The sequence below is a fragment of the Rhipicephalus sanguineus genome, chromosome 4 (assembly GCF_013339695.2).
Source record: "Rhipicephalus sanguineus isolate Rsan-2018 chromosome 4, BIME_Rsan_1.4, whole genome shotgun sequence".
Lineage (NCBI taxonomy): Eukaryota > Metazoa > Arthropoda > Arachnida > Ixodida > Ixodidae > Rhipicephalus > Rhipicephalus sanguineus.
This window is the reverse complement of record NC_051179.1, coordinates 182,983,907-183,004,696: the sequence shown is the minus strand read 5'-3', so window position 1 is coordinate 183,004,696 and position 20,790 is coordinate 182,983,907. Positions and strand designations below refer to the sequence as shown.

The 20,790-nt window shown below is 44.0% G+C and overlaps 1 protein-coding gene across 1 annotated transcript in view; it reads right to left on the bottom strand.

Moving 5' to 3' along the window:
• Nucleotides 1-16,514: 16,514 nt before the first annotated feature.
• The window catches only part of LOC119390949 (cytochrome P450 3A16), a 153,541-nt gene continuing 149,265 nt past the window's right edge, over nucleotides 16,515-20,790 (bottom strand). The window contains exon 14 of the mRNA XM_037658660.2: nucleotides 16,515-16,700. Within this exon, the coding sequence (XP_037514588.1) occupies nucleotides 16,617-16,700 (84 nt within the window). The 3' untranslated portion in view covers nucleotides 16,515-16,616. The remainder of the gene's footprint in view (nucleotides 16,701-20,790) is intronic.

Sequence of the window (20,790 nt, the reverse complement as noted above, 5' to 3'; positions counted from 1 at the left end):
CAATACTGCTGCTCTCAGCTGAGAGCGTAGCAGGAGGGCAATACAGATAGTCAGTACAATATACGAAATGTTTACAGGATAATAAACTATGCAAACGAACGTAGAAAAAAAGGTTACAATAATATATTACAACAACAAACAGTGGTTACATAAATACATACGATAAACTTGCATACATTTATCAAATCAATCAAGTGACACTGTGTTAAGGTTGAATACCATTTGTACAATGAAGCAGTAATATCACATCCCTTGAAAAGTATTTTCAGACAAAAGAGAAGAGGGAATTAGCCTGTATGTTTGCCAAGGGGAGGCAACCGACAAGTACTAATGCGGAATAGGAGTAGGCAGTATGACATCTGATTGGGACAATACTAGTTGTGTGTACCTTCAATTTTATTGCCGAATTCCGAGAACGACTTGGTGTTTGTGATAGATGGGTGTAGTTGATTCCATTCCCTAATGGCAAGTGGAAAAAATGAATGTTTAAAACTTTCATTAGTATATGAATATTCTGTTAGTTCATTTGCATGCCTTTGACGCGTAAGTCGAGATTCGGAAAACGAAATGTATTTGGACGCGCTTATCCTGAAGTTGTTGTTAAGAATCTGAAACAAAAACTTCAGCCGGGCTTCTTTCGCTCTTTCTGACAGCGTTTTTAGACTGGATGCGTTTAGAAGGTTAGTTGGCGAGTCTGTGCGCCTGTACCTGTTGTGGATAAATCTTATGGCTTTTCTTTGCACTGCTTCCAGTTTTCTTAAGTTAGTCTTCGTATGCGGGAACCAAACCACATTGGCGTACTCTAAAATCGGTCTTATAAATGTCTTATAGGCCAGAAGCTTAATCGGGGTAGGAGCTAGTTTTAGGCATCTTTTAAGAAAAAATAACTTGCGTAGTGCTGCTGCGGTAACGTTATCGACGTGCTGGGTCCAATTAAGGTCTGCAGTAAGCGTCACACCTAAGTATTTATGGTCGTATACTCTAGTCAGTACGGTGCCGTCGACTGCATAAGCGAAGTGGGAAGGATCTTTTCTTTTAGTTGTCGTAGTCACGGCAGATTTTTTTACGTTAATTGACATCTGCCATAGCTTACACCACTCGGATATTGCGTTAAGGGAAGCACTCAGAGTAAGGTGGTCTGTATAACTATTAATTTCCTGGTATATAACACAGTCGTCGGCAAAAAGTTTAATGTTAGAATTGATGTTCATTGCAATGTCGTTAATATAGATTAAGAATAGCAACGGTCCAAGAACTGACCCTTGCGGTACGCCTGATGACACAGAAACAGTTTTTGATGTAGCGTGTTCAAAGAATACAAACTGTTTTCGATTAAGCAAGAAGTCCTTAATCCAACAGGTAAATGGACTGTTACCCAAGACGGCTTCTATTTTTGCGATTAATTTGTTATGACATACACTGTCAAATGCTTTTGAAAAATCTAACAGGACCATATCTGTTTGACTGCGGTTGTTGAGGCTATATGCAAGGTCATGTACAACTTCGGTCAATTGTGTAATAGTTGATAAACCGTTTCTAAATCCATGCTGGTTGGGAGAAAGAAAGTGTACTCCTTCAAGGAAAAGTGTGATGTGTTTAAAAATAATGTGTTCTAGCAGTTTACACGATGTACTTGTGAGCGATATAGGCCTATAATTGGATACCATACCTTTATCTCCTGATTTATGTATTGGTATGATTTTAGCTAATTTCCAGTCTGACGGTAATTTAGCGAGCTGGAAAGACTTCCTAAAAATTAGTCCGAGATATTTACTACTCCATTCCGCGTACCTTTTAAGAAATTCGTTCGGAATGTTATCGGGCCCACTAGATTTCTTGGGATCAATTTTTAACAGCAGGTTCATGATACCGGCATGTGTAATGATTAGGTCATCGATGCTTGTGGTAATGCGCGAACTGACCGAGGGTACATTTTTGTTTTCAACTGTGAATACTGATTGAAAAAAATCGTTAAAGGAATCAGCTTTCTGTTGTTTTTCTTCTGCAGATAGTTGTGCCATTGCCACTCTTCCACTGAAATGTTTCCAAAACCTACGAGGGTTATTTGCAAGGAAATTCGGTAGTGTTACGTTAAAGTAATGATCCTTTGCCGCTTTGGCCTTATCTCGGAGATCACATTTAGCGTATTGCAGTTTTAATGTTATCGACTGGCTTGGGTTATGTTTTGCTGTTTTACGAAGCCGATTCACGCGACGTTTTGAGTGAATAACTTCTCGCGTGATCCATGGGTTTGACCTCTGTTGCTTCCTAATTTTTCGGGGAACATATTTGTCGACACAAAAACATACAATTGATTTGAACGTAATCCAGAGAGTATCTATGTCACATGATGCGTCACACGCGAGTTGTGAAAAGTTGCCAAACTCGTAGTCTAAGTGTGTTAGTATGCTGTTGTCATCCGCCTTTTGAAAGTCAGTTATCACTGATACTTCGCTACGATTTATTATGATTATTATCACTTGATGACATAGTCGTTAAAAAACGTGGCCAGGCGAAAGAGGGACAACGGTTATCCTCGCCTTGAACCGCAATGGACTGAAAGCACTAGGAGGAAGGACAGATCTCTACATAGGGTGGTCCCGCTGCCCTGTGTTCGACCACGGCCACATCGCCCCAGACTGGTGCTCCACCACGCTGCACCTACTGTAAACAACGTGGCCATCGCCAACACGACTGCGAAGAAGACGCCGCCCACTGAAACATCTGCGAAGGTGAGGGACGCAATTCCAATGAGCACTCAATGATGTCCTGGGATTGCCCTGTCTATGTCAGAAAGGTTCACGCAGAAAAGGAAAGATTAACTGCACGTCTAAACTAGAAGAACACACACAACCATGGATACTCAAGCCGTTACCAATGAGAAACCAACAGACGCCAACATCTCTACGCTCGAGATCATACAAACAAACTTAGCGAGATCCTTCAATGCAACTACATCACTAAAAGAATATTAAGAGGAGAATGAACACCATATATCCATAATACAAGAAACCTGTATATTGAAAAGCAAAATATTCGGATACTAACTAAAACACACCATTATAGCACATACACAAAATCCCAAAATTGCAATAATTGCAACACATCATAGCCAGCCGAATACAATACAGGAATAAGGACATATTACTCATTAACTGCTACTGGCCCCCCGGTACCAATGACACCTCACACCTATCTAAAATAGAAACCGCTCTTCAAGCCATGCAACACAACACTGAGGTACTAATAACGGGAGATTTTAATCCCAAGAACACATTATGAGGAATCAAAAGCGGCGATCGCAGAGCGGAAAACATCCTAGAATTTCTCATAAGCATCGCTTAGCAGTTGAAAACGATATGAATTCACCGCCAGCATTCCAAACTTCAAGAGCCAAAGGCTGCATCGATTTAACAATAGCAAACACTTCTTTTCGCCCAGATATAAAAAACTGGGGAGTCGTTAAGGTAGGTCACCACCTTCAAAAACGCATTTTCTGCAAAAAATTGACTTTTTTGGATTTAACATTGTCAAGCTCCCTGTCTGTTCAAGAATATTTAACAAAACGAACCATGTAGTTATCTTGAGCCGTTAGAAAGTTATGACCATTTTTCCAACCCTTCCTAGACTCGTCCGAAATCGAAACTGAATGTTTCTCATTCCACAACAAGCACTTACCCGAGCCCTACGGCACTGTACACAATGTACCCTGAACGGTTCCCAAGCCCGGACTGCCCCCTGTGTGATGGTTATGCGGACTTCGAGCACGTCCTTTTGGGCTGCGCCTCGGCCGGTCCTTCTTTTACCCAAGAGGAAATGAAGAGACTCATTAAGGCCCAGGACCAGACCTCTCCAATCCTGGCCGTCCAAAGGGCCCGCGCCAAGGCCGTCAGGTTTAACCTGATGGTCCCCCAGTGGGCCTAGCCAGGTCACGTTGAGTTTACTCGCGTGTATTGTCAACAGAATAAAGTTGTTTTACTCACTGAGTCACCTGCCGTCTCGTCATGAATGCCTCTTCGTATATAAATTATGTAATGCTAAGTTCTCTAAGTATGTTTTAATGCTTGTGGAACCTGATGTTTTCTATTTATTTTAAAATTTTCATTACACGGCTGCAGCACTCAGTTGTGTAAGTCGCGCGCATTTTCGCTCGGTTGTCCCTCCTTTTTTACGCCATTTTGAGCTCTTGAACTTATTTATGGCCTTTCAAGAAGAACGTTATAGTTGTCCATGAACGATGACAAAGCATAGGACGAAATAGAAGCCTCAACGCAAGTTTGGGAATCAATATACCAAGCGTGGACCCGCTGTGCAGCACGCGAATGACAGTCAGCTGGAGACTTTAAAAGAGCTAGAAAAAGAAAGTGCGCTTCAGATATGCAGACATTACCCTGTAAACGCCGGACGGACGTATCATACGGACAGTCGATAAAATACTAGTTTTGGGACTTCTTATTGAAAGCAAAGGCACAAATGGCGAGACAATCCGTAAATTAGAAGCTAAAGTCGCGCACACAATGCGACTCAATAAACGAATCACTAACTAGCATCGGGGCATGAAAGAAGGAAGTATTCTTCGGCTTACCCACAACTTCGTGCTCAGCCATATTACCTATGCCGTTGCCTACCACCAATGGTTCGCGGCAGAAAAAACCAAACTCAACGGGCTCATTAGACGAGTTTACAAACAGGCGCTAGGGCATCTGCAGAGTACCAGCACGGAACTCCTGCTCCAACTAGGCCTTCATAACACGCTTGAAGAAATAATTGAAGAGCAAAAGATGTCGCAGTACGAGCGCTTGAGCAATACCAGAGCAGGCCGGCACATTATCGACAGTCTTGTCATTTCTTATCACACACAACGCGGTATCAAACACGACATACCACGCGATATTCGTACTAAACTCATAATACCACCATTGCCAAAGAACATGCATGCTGAACACAACAAACGTAAAAGAATCAATAAAGCCAGAGCTTAATTTGCTACAAAGTTTTGGACGCAATGAGGAGGCAGTGTTTGTCGATGCAGCGCGCTATCGAGACTGTCGCCGTTTTGCTGTTGCGGTTGTAGACCATACGCACAAATATATGACCAGTGCTTCGATAAACACAAGGCACGTGGAAACAACGGAGGAGGTAGCTATCGCGATGGCCATAGCTCACACCGATGCCTAATATATTAGTATCAGTGACTCACAAACCACAGTACGAAATTTTGTAAATGGTAGGATCTCTCCAGTGGCATTGCAAGTCCCCACTAAAGGGAAAACCCGCTCTGACAAATAAAATGCACACATCCTCTGGTTTCTCGCCCACACACCCGTCGACCGCACGGAGGTCAATCTTATCGAGGTGGCGCACAGCGTCGCTCGAGGTCTCACGTTCCGTTATGCGTCGGCGGTTGAAACTATCCGAAAGGACTCCCTTGTGAACGAATGGGAGTAGGGGGATAGACTAACCAAATTCAACGATATTACCGAATAATTATTGTTGGGCTAGGTGGTTCAACATATCTGGGTTGGGAGAGCGAAGGCTTGGAAGGAAGGACAGGACCATACAGAAGAACAGACGCTCAACTTGCAAATGAATTTATTTCAAGAGACATCTCACCACGGAAACGTATGCGCAGGCCCGTCCCAGCAGATTGTCACACAACCGATAGCAAATTCCTAGGAAAGATCGCGTTACAACCTACGATAACGTGGAAGGTTTGCGTTTGATCAGCTTTTACACTTATCCGCTTTGAAGGAACTCAATTCCTTTCATTTTCAGATGCACCGAAGGTGCACTGATGCACGTGTCTACGGCAGCATTTATCTGGTCAGCCTCTACGATCTCCCTTTCTCGCCTCCCTTTTACTCCGCTGATGACTTCAGTCTCCTCGAAAAGTGCTCTGCATCCACCATTCCTGCAATGCGCAGGAAGGTGCGCCCCATCATTCTGAGCTTTCACCGTGTTTGCATGCTCCCTTATTCTGTCGTTACGACAGCGGCCCGTTTGGCCTGTTCCACAACTGAGTGGTATCTTATATACGACTGCCGCAGCACAGGGAACAAATGGCTCCTTATGCTTCTTACCGTAGACTGTTTTCTCAGTTTTTTCACCGGCAAGATTGCATAAACGGGAAAGCTTAAAGGGTGCCGTGAAGACGAGGTCTACCCCATGCTTTGATCCTATCCTCTTAAGGTCATGTGAAACCTTGTGGTATGTAAGGCATGACAACAAACTTGTTGGTCCTCTGTCGCGTTGTAACGCTGGGTGAGGCACCAATCTGTCTAAAAAGGGTGGAAGCAACGGCAACAAGCAAAGTGGAAGGAAAACCCGACGTTAGAAGGCGCGAAATCTTGGTTATAGCTAAGGCTGGCTTTATGAGAACATGATTTTGTCAGAGCCCTACTGTCATGCCCTACATACACAAGGTTTCACATAACCTTAAGAGGATAGGACAAAACTTGAGGTAGACCTCGTCTTCACGGCACCCCTTAAGCTTTCCCGTTCATGCAATCTTGCCGATGAAAAAACACAGAAAGCAGTCTGCGGTAAGTAGCATAAGGAGCCATTTGTTCCCTGTGCTGCGGAAGTTGTATATAAGATACCACTCAGTTGTTGAAAATCTTACATAGGCCAAACGGGCCGCTGTCTTAACGACAGAATCGGGGAGCATGCAAACACGCTGAAAGCTCAGAATGATTGGGCGCACCTTCCTGCGCATTGCAGGAATGGCGTATGCAGAGCACTTTTCGAGGAGACTGAAGTCATTAGCTGAGTAAAAGGGAGGCGAGAAAGGGAGATCGTAGAGGCTGACCAGATAAATGCTGCCGTAGACACGTGCATCAGTGCACCTTCGGTGCATCTGACAATGAAAGAAATTGAGTTCCTTCAAAGCGGATAAGTGTAAAAGCTGATCAAACGCAACCCTTCCACGTTATCGTAGGTTGTAAACACGATCTTTCCCAGGAATTTGCTATCGGTTGTGTGACAATCTGCTGTGACGCACCTGCGCATACGTTTTGGTGGTGAGATGTCTCTCGAAATAAACTCAGTTGCATGTTAAGCGTCTGTTCTGCTGTGTGGTCCTGTCCTTCCTTCCAAGCCTTCGCTCTCCCAACCCAGATATTACGGAACTTCATAAAATTCAGCGACGGGAATACTCCCCGCCCCACCCCGAACTTAGCCGGGTCCAGTCCGTTCAATGGCGGCAATTACAAATAGCAACTTCGCTGATCCCTTAATTATGAAGCACATTTACCCTGATTTGTTTACAACCAACTCATGCAAGTATTGCACCCGTAGGGCCACACTAGCGCATATTCTCTGAGAGTGTCCAGCACTAATTCGCAAAACTAGGGACGCGGCCTCCAATGAGGACCTTCGGGTGCGTTCGCGGGCAGCGATGCTCAGCTCAGGACTAGACAATCAACTCTGGCCGATCCAGCAAGCCAAGGAAGCTGCTGAGAGACACGGTCTCTCGGCCGGCTCCTAGGCGGGAAGCCAGCCCGGAAACCTGCAGGAAGTGAATAAAGTTATTCACTCACTCGCTCAGCTTGCTCAAAAGGAGATTGTGCTGCTTGAAAGGATGTTCCAAGCTATGAGCCTGGTGAATTTCAGACATATTGAATGTTTCTTTATTACATGGACATTCGATTCAAATATTTAAAACCATTTTCCTCAAAACGTGATTTTTTGCGTCCTACAGTTACGCGAACACTGCGAACTTTCATTCTCATAAATATTTTGGCATGGACTTTTGCATGCTCTTTCCTTTTAGGTAGAACTGTGAATTCAAACAGAATAATTCAAAACGAGCGGTAACTTTGTGTGCTATGGCCAATTGTGTGCTATGAAAACCTGCCAATTATCAACTTCATCAGTCTTTTTTATGATAACGCACCCTATCTTAGAGATGTGGTGAACGTGGAGGTTAGATGCACAGGATATTGTCCTCACTATGTACCTGCCAAGTAGCGTTTGAATCGCGCCAACCATTGTCTAGTTATGACTGTTGGCGCAACCTGCATATTTTGGCACATTATGAGTTTTATATTTTTCATTTTTTACATTTGAGCAATTTATTATTTTAAAGTTCTAATTTACTTGAGCCTTACAAGCAAAAATCATAAGTATAACGTTTGGACCACAACTGCAAAATTTTTTCTCAAAGGGGGTGACCTACCTTAAAGAATTCAATACTAGTGACCACAGATACATTAAATTTTAAATCTGCACATTACTTTTCTAGGTGTCACATTAGACCCTCAACTCAAATATAACAATCACGTAAATTCTTTCATCAAGAAGACTGCTTTTGGCATCCGCGTACTCATTAGCACAAGGCATTGTTTTCAGCAACACATTTTAAAACCACTTTACTATGCTTTCATCAACAGTCACCTTACATACTGCATTTCATCCTGGGCCATTACCTACACCACTCACCTGACATCCCTCATTCACCTTCAGAAAAGAGCAGTCCGAATTATCACACATATTCCTTACACAGCATCAGCAGCACCCCTCTTTAGCACTCTCAAAATTCTACCGTTCATTTCCATCTTTCAACTCAAACTTGGAATTTTATTATTCAGAAGTAGAATAGGTGACATGCCCACTGACATACTCTCCCTAACACATCTCCACAATACTAATAACACACGGTTTTCTGAAAATAGTAACCTTCTGCTTCCAAACGTAAGCACTAACTACGGCAAAATGACAGCCTTGTTTTCTACAATTTCTTCCTGCAATTCACTACCATCAATTATTAAATGAAGCCCTTCATTACATTGTTTCCGGTGGCATCTAAAACAGTTCTTACTAACAACATGCGACAGCTGAATATGTGTGTGAGCATATATATATATATATATATATATATATATATATATATATATGAGCTTAAATATAAACACATGCATCTATATGTATGCGTTTGTATATACATGCATGCATGCATGTGTGTATATGTATACATATGTGCATATATAAGTTATGACCTGACACACTCTGTTAGGGATATGTATGTGTTATGTTATTCTGATCTAATTAGTTACCTCCTGTTTTATCACTTGCATGTAAATATTTTGAACTACCATAAGTTTGAATCATAATTTTCATTACGTTCATTTTGTTTTATTCGCTTGCTGCTTCTTCTTCAGTTGCCTATCTTTGTTCTCCATTTTTATACATGTATTCACAGCAGGTCCCCCTGAAAGTTTTTACTTTGGGACCTCCTTCTGTATTATATCAATTTTCCACTTGCATTGTATTGTATTGAATATATTGAATAAACACTCTCTCTCTCTCTCTCTCAAAAAAGAAAAGAACAGACAAAATATCATGAACGATATAGAATCACTCTAAAAGGAAAGAAAAAGATATTAGATGACATCTTACAAGACTCGTGGTTCGCAGAGAACAACACATTCAACACTATTCAAGACATAGAAGACAATCTCACCATATTGTACTCCAAGCTGAAGAAATTAACAGAAAAGTATACTAAAAGCTGAAGCCTCCCGATAAGAAACCTAAACCGTGGTGGTCAACCGAACCACAAATAGAAAGGCAAATCTATAAAAAAGAATAGTAAGAACAAGACAGACGAGGCTGAGACGTGATTTGTCTAAATATACTGAGTGTTGGTTTTTCTTTCGTTCGGCGCAAATGGTCTCGTCTGTCCTTCCTCGAAGACGGTTTTGTCAGCAGGCTTTGGTTACACGAACCTACGCGAGAGCTCATTAACTTAACAGCGTCGTGACAGTAACAGCTTAAATCCAAGTTCAGGACTCGGCCGGCGGAAAAGAAATAACCTCGCAGTGCACGTAGAAAAGAGTACACCATTCGAACTGGACCACGCATACACATACGCTATATATATATATATATATATATATATATATATGCTGCAACGGCCATAAGCCGTGCAAGAGTTGGTGCAGCCTACCGACCATCAACCTCCCCTGTAAATTACCATATTTAAACCTTAACCGTAACAGTTTTGTTGTGGAGGTGCCTGGGTATAGTGCGACCAAGACGACGGAGCCGCTACCGCTAGCTCTACGCCGAAGCTGACGCCTCATTCGACTGCCTCCAGCACTGCCGGAGATCCTGATGTCCAACAACGCCGACCCACAGTCATCTTCGACTCCTCCGTCACAGACAACCGGGGCCTGGACGCATCAGATGTAGTCATGGCCTTTCTCAAGAAAACCGGGCGAGGATGTGGAGGAATGGCTCACCCACTACAAGCGTATGAGAAATTGCAACAGCTGCAATCCCACGGCTCAGCTTGAGCATGTCGCTCTCTTCCTGACAGACACTGTGCTGTTGTGGTTCGAAAACCGCGAAGAATCACTAATGACCTGAGATCCCTTTGCTTCTGAATTCATAGAGTGCTTCGTATATTCGACCACGAAAACAAAGCCGGCAGAGCAGACATTGCTTCAGCGTGCTCAAGCGCCAGGCAGTGGCGTAGCCAGGGGGGTACACCCGTGCCCCCCTCCCCCGATTTTTTTTCGCCATAGAATACAGAGCACGAAATGACCTTCGATTGCATCTGCATGCCCGACCCCTACATCAGATCAACGTGGTGCCCCCCCCCCCCCGAAAAACATTTCTGGCTACGCCCCTGGTGCCAGGTAAAACCTGTACTACTTACATAGAGGTGAAGGCGATACTCAAGTTGCGCAAGACGGTGACTCATCAAATGTCCGGAGAGGACAAAGTTGCGCATTTTCTGAGAGGCGTTGCCGAGGATGTGTACAACTACTTCATCGGGAAGGACAGTCTCGCTTTGGTCGCTGACGTCATCAAGCATTGCCGCCCATTTGAAACCTAGGAGCTACGCAGTATCACGCCAAAGTTCGGTCGGTTAGCTAACGTGGCAATGGCTGCAAGCGCCGAGGACAGCTACAGTTTCCAGTTTGACCTAGCGGCAACTGTACGGCAAACTGCCCGCAAAGAACTCGAACTACACAACAAATCAGTGAACACCGAACAGCTCAGTTGCGCTGATAGCGCCCATTACCGACCACATGAACCTGCATCGACTGTATCCTCGCTGTCGGCCATGAGCGGCGTTGCAGACTGTCGCGTCGATCTGCAGCGACAGCACCGATGTTCCTTTCCCGATGACAGTACGCAAAACCAAAGCGCTTCTAGGGATACGACCCCGAATCGGTTCATATCCGTTGCAATATATATATGAACACCTGTGTTTGAGATTCGGGTTTCGAGACACCGCATTCGAATGGCACTAGGTAGCTTTTTGAGATGCTCAGAAATGCAATTATAGATGCGCCTATCGTAATCTAGAGCAGAGCTGGTGGTATGACTGATTCCAGGGCAGGGCGAAGCTTACTTGAATGCTACGCAATCATCGCAGAAACCAGTTTAAGCAAGAAAATGAATTTTTAAATTTTTATTGTACACCAGTTTTCCTTGCGTAAATTCTGGAATTTTTCTGTTTAGTTGTCAAATATTCATAATAGAATGCCAGTGAAGAATGGAACAATAAGAGTATGGCGAAAAAACGCGTAACTTCGGTACAATAATCGCAAGGATGCTCCTACACGCAATGATCGATCCGCACATTGGGCAACGGACACCTGCCATTAAAATAAAATCAGCGTAACTTTTCTATACCAGAGTGGTACTACATGGACAGCACATTCGTCAAGCCTTGCTTGGGTCGAAACACCTTCCGATGCTGTAGCAAAAAAGATGCTCTAGCCTGAGAACTAATGGATCGTAACGCAACACATATCTAGCCTTCACGTTTTATCTGCGGAAAATCGTTCATTCACAGCGGTGCTACAACGTGATTATTTGCTTGAAATAAAACAGGAAAATTTCGTTCTCGAAGAAATGTGTTAGGCGGTTGATCGAACTTTCAAATGCCCATAGGCATATAGGAAGACGGGAAACGCTTGGTTTTCGAGAAGCTGGAAATAAAGAAAACAACACCTTGTCTTTTCGGATGAACAACAACTATACCAGCACCGAAAGGCATGGGGGTTAAAGGGACTGTCTACGGTCCTTCACCGCTTTTCCGCTTTGTACCGCAATAGAAAGCGTACCATCTCAAGTGTCCAACCTTGCAGCGGTAGCTCTGGAAAGTGAGTAGAAATTTTTAAAACAGAATTTTTCGACCTGCGTTCTGTCTTCTTCCATTGGCGTAAAACATGCCCACAACACTGGTTGGTGGACGCGATGACGTTTGTAGTGGCGGTAAAAAGTAAACCCAAAAGCACACGCGATTTCTTTAGGATTACTTTATTTTAGCTGAACACTATTTTAATGAATGTAACAGTCATTTTTAGCGCACTAGCGGTAAATGAAGCCTCACTATACGATTACAAAACACTTGTTTTGCTGTAATCGCAGTCTATGCGTTTATTTTAACGCTGCTGCCGCAATGGAAGCCAGGTTCATTCGTCAAAAAGAGAGGATAAATGCGCGCCTTCACAGCGCAGCACATGTGAGACATCCTAACAACAATACAGCGGCACAGTACGACCAGCGCGGAGGGCCGTATGGCATAGCGCATGAGTTTAAAGGAATACTGACACGAATTTTAAAAATTTTTGGATTGTTGCTCTAAATAAAAATAGTGGTGTCGAGAAAACTTAAACGAGTGTTGTGGTGCCTGCGAAGGCATCGTATATATTTTAATTAGCGCTACCTTAAAAATACACTTTCGGTTTCGATATCGAAGGGGCGGCTTCTGAGTGACGTTTCATATCAGTATGACGTCCCGGAGATAGAGAAACTTCCGACGTACTAGCGGCAAATCCGTCATCTGCTCGTGGTGCACATAAATAACAATGAGTGAACTGTCGTCCAGTGACCCTGACAGTGATTTCTGCAATTTAGGCTGCATGCAGGACACAGAACTCGCAAACTCGGAGGAAGTGTGTTGACTCGTCGGGATAATGTCCACTGCAGTAGGGCTGGCTGGCCGATGCTCAGCGACGAAAACTTCAAAGTCAAATTAAAATATTTTATACGTGTTCTCCGACACCGACGTGTGAAGAGCGTTGACACTGTATACCAAGGAAACGCAAAATATTCCTTTTGCGATGTCTCAAATTCGTGTCAGTACTCCTTTAAGCAGACAAAATCAAAGACTGCGCCGCTAGCAGCGCGACCAGGCGCCTTTTTGGATGCGCGAGAAAAAGAAAAGCAAGAAATTACTCTCTGGCGCAACCGAAACCTGCCTCAAGTGCGTAAAATACAACTTAAAGTTATACATGTTTGTTTTTATGTAAAATGAGTCTACCTGCGAAGATTTCTTGTCCTACCAGTAGATTGACCACATCGCTGTTGAGTGACGCTAGCGGTCATTCTTTCACGATTTTCAACATCAAGTTAAAAATGTAATTCCTTTTTAAGGGGCAAAAGCATGCTCGTTGCCGCCGATCTGAGGAACGATCTTCTCATTTCCGCCACAATCACAAAAATTTTCCGAGCGGTAGACAGTCTCTTTAAACTTAATTGGTAACGATCACTCCTTGCAGCTGTGTGTATTGGAGCTTGTCGAAGTATGAAAGAAGCTTTTACATACATATGTATAAGAGAAAGTCGCAGTGCAAAACATAACATTTATTCTGAGCTTTCGGCCGGGGACAGGCCTTTATCAAATTTGGCATTATGACGTTGCGTTCCGGTTAAAATACATTCTTGCAATACAGACACAGATGCACACACCGTCGCGATTCATTGGAACGGGACAAGGGGAGGGGCCAGAACAACAACAGCCCCTCTCCTTGTCGCGTATTGTGAACGACAACAACGCCAGGAATCAAACCGAACGTGAGCGAGTAGCTCACTCGGCCACGGACGACGCCTTGTCGCCGGTGATAAGTAAGCGTTTATCAATATAACAGAAGCATTTGATGGACCGCGTCTCAAAAAAAAAAAAAAACTCATTAGGGAACAATGGTATGCAAAGTGCGAAACGTTGAGAATGGCTTCAATCGAAAGCTGAATGTCAGGACTACATGCGATGTACCGACCATTAATATAACTTCCTTAGTTGTACCACAGTGAGCGTTTTTGTCTCGAAAAACAGGCCACATTTTACGCCGTTTCCATAGACTCCCATTGTACAGTACAATCTTTAATTGCTCTGGGAACAAAATAGAAGCTTACTGCAACATGATCGCTGCAGTCATCCCGTGCGTTCAAGTTCCCAGAAGCGCTCTGCGGCCTGAGTTTTTCAACATTCACCTTCTACGCTTAATTATTCGGGGGAAACCTCGCCAGTTCAATTGAAAACGCTCTAGCGTCGCGCCGCGGCCGCGGGGGCGCTGGCTGTTGTGTCCACAAAAGCTGCATATGCTTGCGTTGTTTGCGTCTCTCTCCTCGTTTGTGTCCTGTTGAACAGTAACATGCTCCATAGCTATATCGCGTGAAATTCAGAAGATCTACGAGGGCATATTGAGCATAGACAACTATGGCTTGAGCCTTAATAACGAAAAAGCTCGCCCCTACTACACAGGATTGTCAGCCCAGCACGAAAGAACGCACAAAAATGATAAGGTAACAAAAAAAAAACTGATTTCTGTGCCGCTTGCGATTTTGGTCCGTATGCTCGAGTATTTGTTAACGAAATTTATAAATTGGAGGAGGAAATCACTGCATTGTGCGAATGCTGCGAAAAATAGAGAAATGTGGATTCATGCCTGTGTAAATTATATTGAAATTGCAGCGCCCTCGTATTGAAGTATGCGCACAGATCGGGACTGAGGCGGCGTAGCTATTGTGATAAAAGCACTACATGAAGAGCCCGGAACAGATAACCATGAAAGTGCTTGACGCAGCTTGATAATACGACATTGTTATTAGGCACTCTTTTCTGACGGTGGGATCTCACCGACGGAAAGGGTGATTTTTCGTCCACTTCAATTAGCTCAGTCCACTTCAAGTTCCCAACTATTACACAGACGGTAAAAAGACACCACCCGGCCTAAACACAGATTCTAAACTGAACAGTTGTTTTGAGGAAAAGGCCAGAGGACGCAACGCTAGATGCGCACAATTAGTGCTCATAAGTGTTTTTTGTGTTTATGCAAAAGCGTATCTAGCGTTACAAAGCTATCAGAAGCAGTATCTGTGGGTGCGATGGGGATAGGTGTGCATTGAGTAGGATCTTCTGTTACCTAGAAAATATACGTCTTTGTCATGCAATGCTCATGCGAGCTGCCAACATACATTTTTTAATGGCACATGATTAGCTCATTTTCCTGGTCAAATGATTATTGTGCGCTTCGGCGTGCAGTCGCAGCAATTAATGCATGCTCAAGTGCAGCGGTGTTATTGCAACAAGGTACATGGGCGTACACCAACTTTCAACCAGCGCAAAGCACCAAACAGGCGTTTCATCTTGAGAAAAAGGGGTAATCATGTGTCAGCGACACAATTTCCATCTTGCCTTGGGAGAGTTCCTTTTGAGAAAGTGTGATGACTGTGATGTAATGCATGCTGGCATGTTCTTTGGTATTTTTCGCAGATGGAACATTGTTAGATATCCAAAATACCTTTTTGCGACAAAACTGAATATTATCGCTCATCTTTTTTGTTCTTTTGTGCTAAGCGGCCAATGTTTTATTTTCAGTACACACTATGAACCGGCTAGCCCATCAGGAAATACTTCTGAACCACTGCTTGCATGTCCTGTACTTGCAGTAAGCGCCATAGAGAAAGCTTGCGATGGGCACTCATAACGCCGTTCTCAAAGTAACGTTGCTACTGTGCTGCGTTTCTGCGTGGGCCTAATAATGTAATAACTGCTGGGGTGTAACATCCCAAAACCACGATATGATTATGACAGGCGCTGTAGTAGAGGGCTCCGGAAATTTTGACCACCCGGGGCTTTTCAACATTAACCAAAATCTAAGTACACGGGCCTCTAGCATTTTCGCCTCCATCGAAAATGCAGCTGCCGCGGCTGGGACTCGATCCCGCGACCTGCGGGACAGCAGTGGAGCACCTTAGCCATTATACCACCCTGGCGGGTTTCCCGGCGTGCCTAGTGTTTTATACTTGAACTAATGACGTTTGTCAATCCTCTTCGTTTGTGGCATGGCCAGAATAACCAAGGGAATAACCACGGCTTAGCAAAAAATCGAGTATTTGGCGAGCACTTCTGCCACACGACTGCAGTAGTCATCTACCTCGCGTGCTTTGCGTTATCACTGCGGTCCTGGCACTTCCCGGTCATGAACGGCGTGCGCGCTGTCAGCGTGACATAGCATTCTTGACAGGAAAGTTGCGAGATCCGGGTTTTCAAGAAAGGAAACGTGAGCAAGCCAGATGAAGATTATAGTTGTGTTGCAGAAATACTCCTCAAGTACTCGATTTTTTCCTAGAGTGCAATCCCGTCTGGCGTTCTACACTTGGCCTAAAATACCGCGCAAGTGCTACTCCCCGCAGAATTCTTCACTCACGCTCTGCTAGACGTCGATCCAGCAATTCCTAATGAAATACATTTGCAAGCACACGTCACTCAAACATGTTCTTTATTTTCTGTATTCAAAGAATCCAAATCATTCTGTTGTGGGCTCAGTGCATCCCTCCATGGACAATCCTGTCAGCACACGAACAGGGCGCGGCTACCTGCTCTTTCTGTCGATGATTCTGAGCTTTATTTCGTAAGGAAGTAGAAGTAGAATGCTTGGATGATACTTGGGAGGAATCTGGAAATACAAGAGAATCGCCATTGTGTCACAGGACTTATTGATGCGCAGTAAGATTTGTAGTGTTACTACTTAAAACTCAAATGAAGCCAGAAAAGTAGGGTCTTAAGAGGCATTGAGCAAATGTGTGTGCGTGAGAAGAAAGCTTCTATATTTTTGTTTCACATTTTGACCGCACAAAAAAGACTAGGACAGAGGGAGGTACGACGACACGGTGACACGTCCCTCTGTCCTCGTCTTTTTGTGCGGTCAAAATGTCAAACACCAACTAGGCCAAACAAAAGTTGTCCTGAAAGCTTCTATAGCCTCCCACCATCTCCGGTTATTCTCCGCAACATCATTTGATCAACGTTTATATTTAGAAAATGCATAAGCATGCGATTCCACGATAGAATTCCTATGCTTGCAGTAGTATATCACGTATACAAGCGCTGATATTTCGCGGCTTTGACCAGGCTGGAGCTGAGAATTTTCGCTGCATTGAGCGTGCTGCAGGAAGACTTGTTGCGCATGTTGCTTGAATAGATAATTAGCGCGACATAGTTTAGTAGCGTCTCCGTATCTTTGTATTGGGAACTACACGCTACATCATGTCGCTGATCGCGCTGGGGCAATCAAAGGCTTCACGTGCATAAAGTAGTGAATAGCGAAACGCACACGCATGATTTGATATATATATATAATGTATATGGTCTCAGTTAATATGGTGTCCAACCAAAAAAACGAACCTTTCAGAAGTATTGTTGCCTTCAGTTCTCTCTCTCTATATACATATATACATACATATATACATATATACATACATATATACATATATACATACATATATACATATATACATACATATATACATATATACATACATTATATATATATATATGCACACACACACTACGAAGTAGAGGACGTGCACAACGCAAACTTTATTTTTCCGACGTGTCAGCCGGGTACCGGCCTTGTTGAGGGAACACACGATACAGAAATGCACTCTTAGGTAAACACGTGGTATAAGGGGCCCCTAACATGTGATCTACCGCTATCACACCGTAATCACTGCAGTAAGGCGAGTCATGCACTGTGACAACAGCAGGTCACTGCAAAGGCGTGTAAACGCATCTGACAGAACTGGCGCTTCCAAGAAACAGATCGCGTGACTAGCAATTTGAAAACCGTGACAAGATATACAAACAGACAGCAATTCTGCAAACGCATATAGGAAAAAAAATCGCTTGAACAAGGCAAGATGCGTTACTAAACAATTTCAACGGGTGCGAACATCGATAAAGAAAAGCAAAGAAAAGCGATCCAACGAAACCGTGCAGCAAAAATCTGCGTATACAGTGATTATGATTAGATTGCGATGATGCTAGGACTTAGTTATGCGCCGAAAGAAACGTCAACTTGCCTGCATTTTCATTTATGCCAGATGAGACAGCGTTTAACTTGTGTATTGAACGTGGCTCTGGAAAGCCTGGGAACGTTCGCGATTATTGTGCTCTTCTGAGAAGATGGCGCACACGACACGAAGAGTCCCGTTTAATCCTGAACTGATTGGGCCGCCAGCGATAACACTGAAATGTACACCGCATGTATGCATGCCAATCCGGCTATTCGACGACTGACGATTGTAATCGGTGCAGTTTGCCTCTTACTTGTTTCGCTGAGCATAATTTCACACAATAAACAGCTCAACCCTATCCGGCTTGAGTTCTGTGCACTTCACCGTCATGACAACCTGACAATATGTACATGATTGATTAACAATATTAGTTTTAGGCTTTCATTGTAGCCGTCATCGTCATGTTTCCTATGTATAATAATAATAGTATTTGGGGTTTTACATCCCAAAACCACGATGATTCTGAGAAACGCCGTAGTGGAGGGCTCCGGAAATTTCTACCATTTGGTGCTTCACTGACATCGCACAAGCACAAGGACCTCTAGGATTTCCCCTGCATTAAAATGAGACCGCCGCGGCTGGGATCGAACCCCCGACCTTCGTATCAGCAACAGAGCACCACATAACCACTGCGAACTGTTTCACGTAATATATATATATATATGCATCGTGATTATCATCAGCCTCAATACGCCTACTGCTAGGGAAGGCCTCTGGTATATATTCTTCAATTAACCCGGTCCTGTGCTAGCTGCGGCGACGTCATACTCGCAAACCTTGTTTTCTGATCTGCCAGCCTAAATTTCAGCCTCTCCCTCAGCGCACGTGCCTTCTCTCGGAATCCAGTATGTTAGTGCCAAGCATAGATAACCAGTGCTTATCTTGGCTTTTCGCCACATGCCCTGCGCATGCATAATTCCTCTTGTTGGTTTTTACAAAGAGGTGCTTTTTTGTTTGTTTTTTCTGACCGACTCCGCTCTCATCTTGACTCTAACGTTATACCTAACATTTGTATTTGCATGGTTAGCTGCGTAGTGCTCAATTTAGGTTTAACGCTGTTCGTAAGCCTCCAGATGCCTGCCGCGTAAGGAAGGAGCGGCAAGATGCAGCCGTGGTTTTTTTTTTTCTTGGAGCGATACTTTTAACTTCCATTCATCATAGCATACTTGCCGGCAGCACTCGCCCCGTTCCTTTCTTACTCGGTGTTTCTTAACGTGTGGTTCTAAAGGTACATGTTCCATAAGCGCGCATTGGGTATCTTTAGTATGTTAATTATGGATAGTAGAGAAGATCTCGTGATAAAGCAACGTTTGAAGCTGCTATAGCACGGTAGTTAGCAAAATCGCGGAATATCACATCTGTTAACTGTAGTAAATCTAGCTTATCTACTTTAATTTAGCCACTCCGTGTGTACTAATTAGTGTATCTGTGTACTGTGGGGTTCCATGCGCACTCCAGTGTCTTCAACGCGGCGTCTCGGCTCATCATATATTCACGTGCGTAGTGGCGAGAGGGTTTGCGTTGGAGAGGGCGTTTTGCCACCCCCGCTGCCCTTCGCGCCCTGCACCGATTCTGCAGCTGAGAACGACCGTTCCCTCCTTCCCCTTTTGTGGGAAGATTCCTTTGCTCAAACTGAGAACGCGCGTCGCTTTCTGGGGGAACGGAGGAGGAGCTGTATTCTGTCTTGGGATGTGTGCCTCGCCACATCTCGACCAAATCGTGAGCATCGCGGCCGCCATCAGCCCTTGATGCGCCCCGGCCAACGAATGCGAACTACCACCTCGGACCCGAGTGAAATAGCCGCACAAGGTGACCTGAGGAGTTATAACTCACCCCTCGGCACGTGCTTGCTATTTTTAAATTGGCGTACCTTGTATTTATTCTAAGGCTGCAGACGGCTACAGATCGGCTTGTCTCTGGTTAGTCCCGTTGTTCGCGCTGTTACTAGTTTTATTTTGAGCATGACTCAAAGGTTCGAGCTTCTGATTTCCATGAGATCGGTATGAGACTAAATCGTTGTACGCATCGCCTTGAAATTTGGAACATTTATTTTACATCTTAGTCTCACAACGTTTTCTTATCGAACGAACGCGTGCGTTGCACGTACGCAATGATTTTACAGATTTTAATTCGAGCCACGTGTCTCGAATAGCATTATATCGAATGTCCAAGCAAGATAGACGTTCAGAGGAAGATCGAGGCTTGAAGCGATGAGAAACCGTCGAAGAGGGAAGCCAGCGTTTCGTGAAGCAAATATTTTGTAAAGGCAGCAGTTGCTTGGATGCTTATCTGCTTGGATGTGTATGCTTTGCGCACTCTCGCCGAATCACACAAATGGAGGAGCAAAGGAGAGCAAGTGTGAAAAGAGGGGGGAGAAGAGACAAGGTTGTGAGAGCTGGACGGGACAAATTGGGCAACAAAAGGGGAAAACAAAAGATGCGGGAGGCGGCGAGGCTCCTGGGTTGTACAAGGGTGTTTTCCGCGTCCACAGGACACAAGGGGCGAGGGGAGTGCTATGGCCTGAACATTGCGCATCATTATATGGCAAATATTATTTCCGCGGCACTCGTTGTTCCTGTTATGTTTGAGAAAAGATTTTGGAAGGTGATAAATACTTTTACCGATATAAATTCTGTTTGCATCCTTTTTGACAAACAACTATTTGTTAAACGATATTGATTCAAAGTCGCT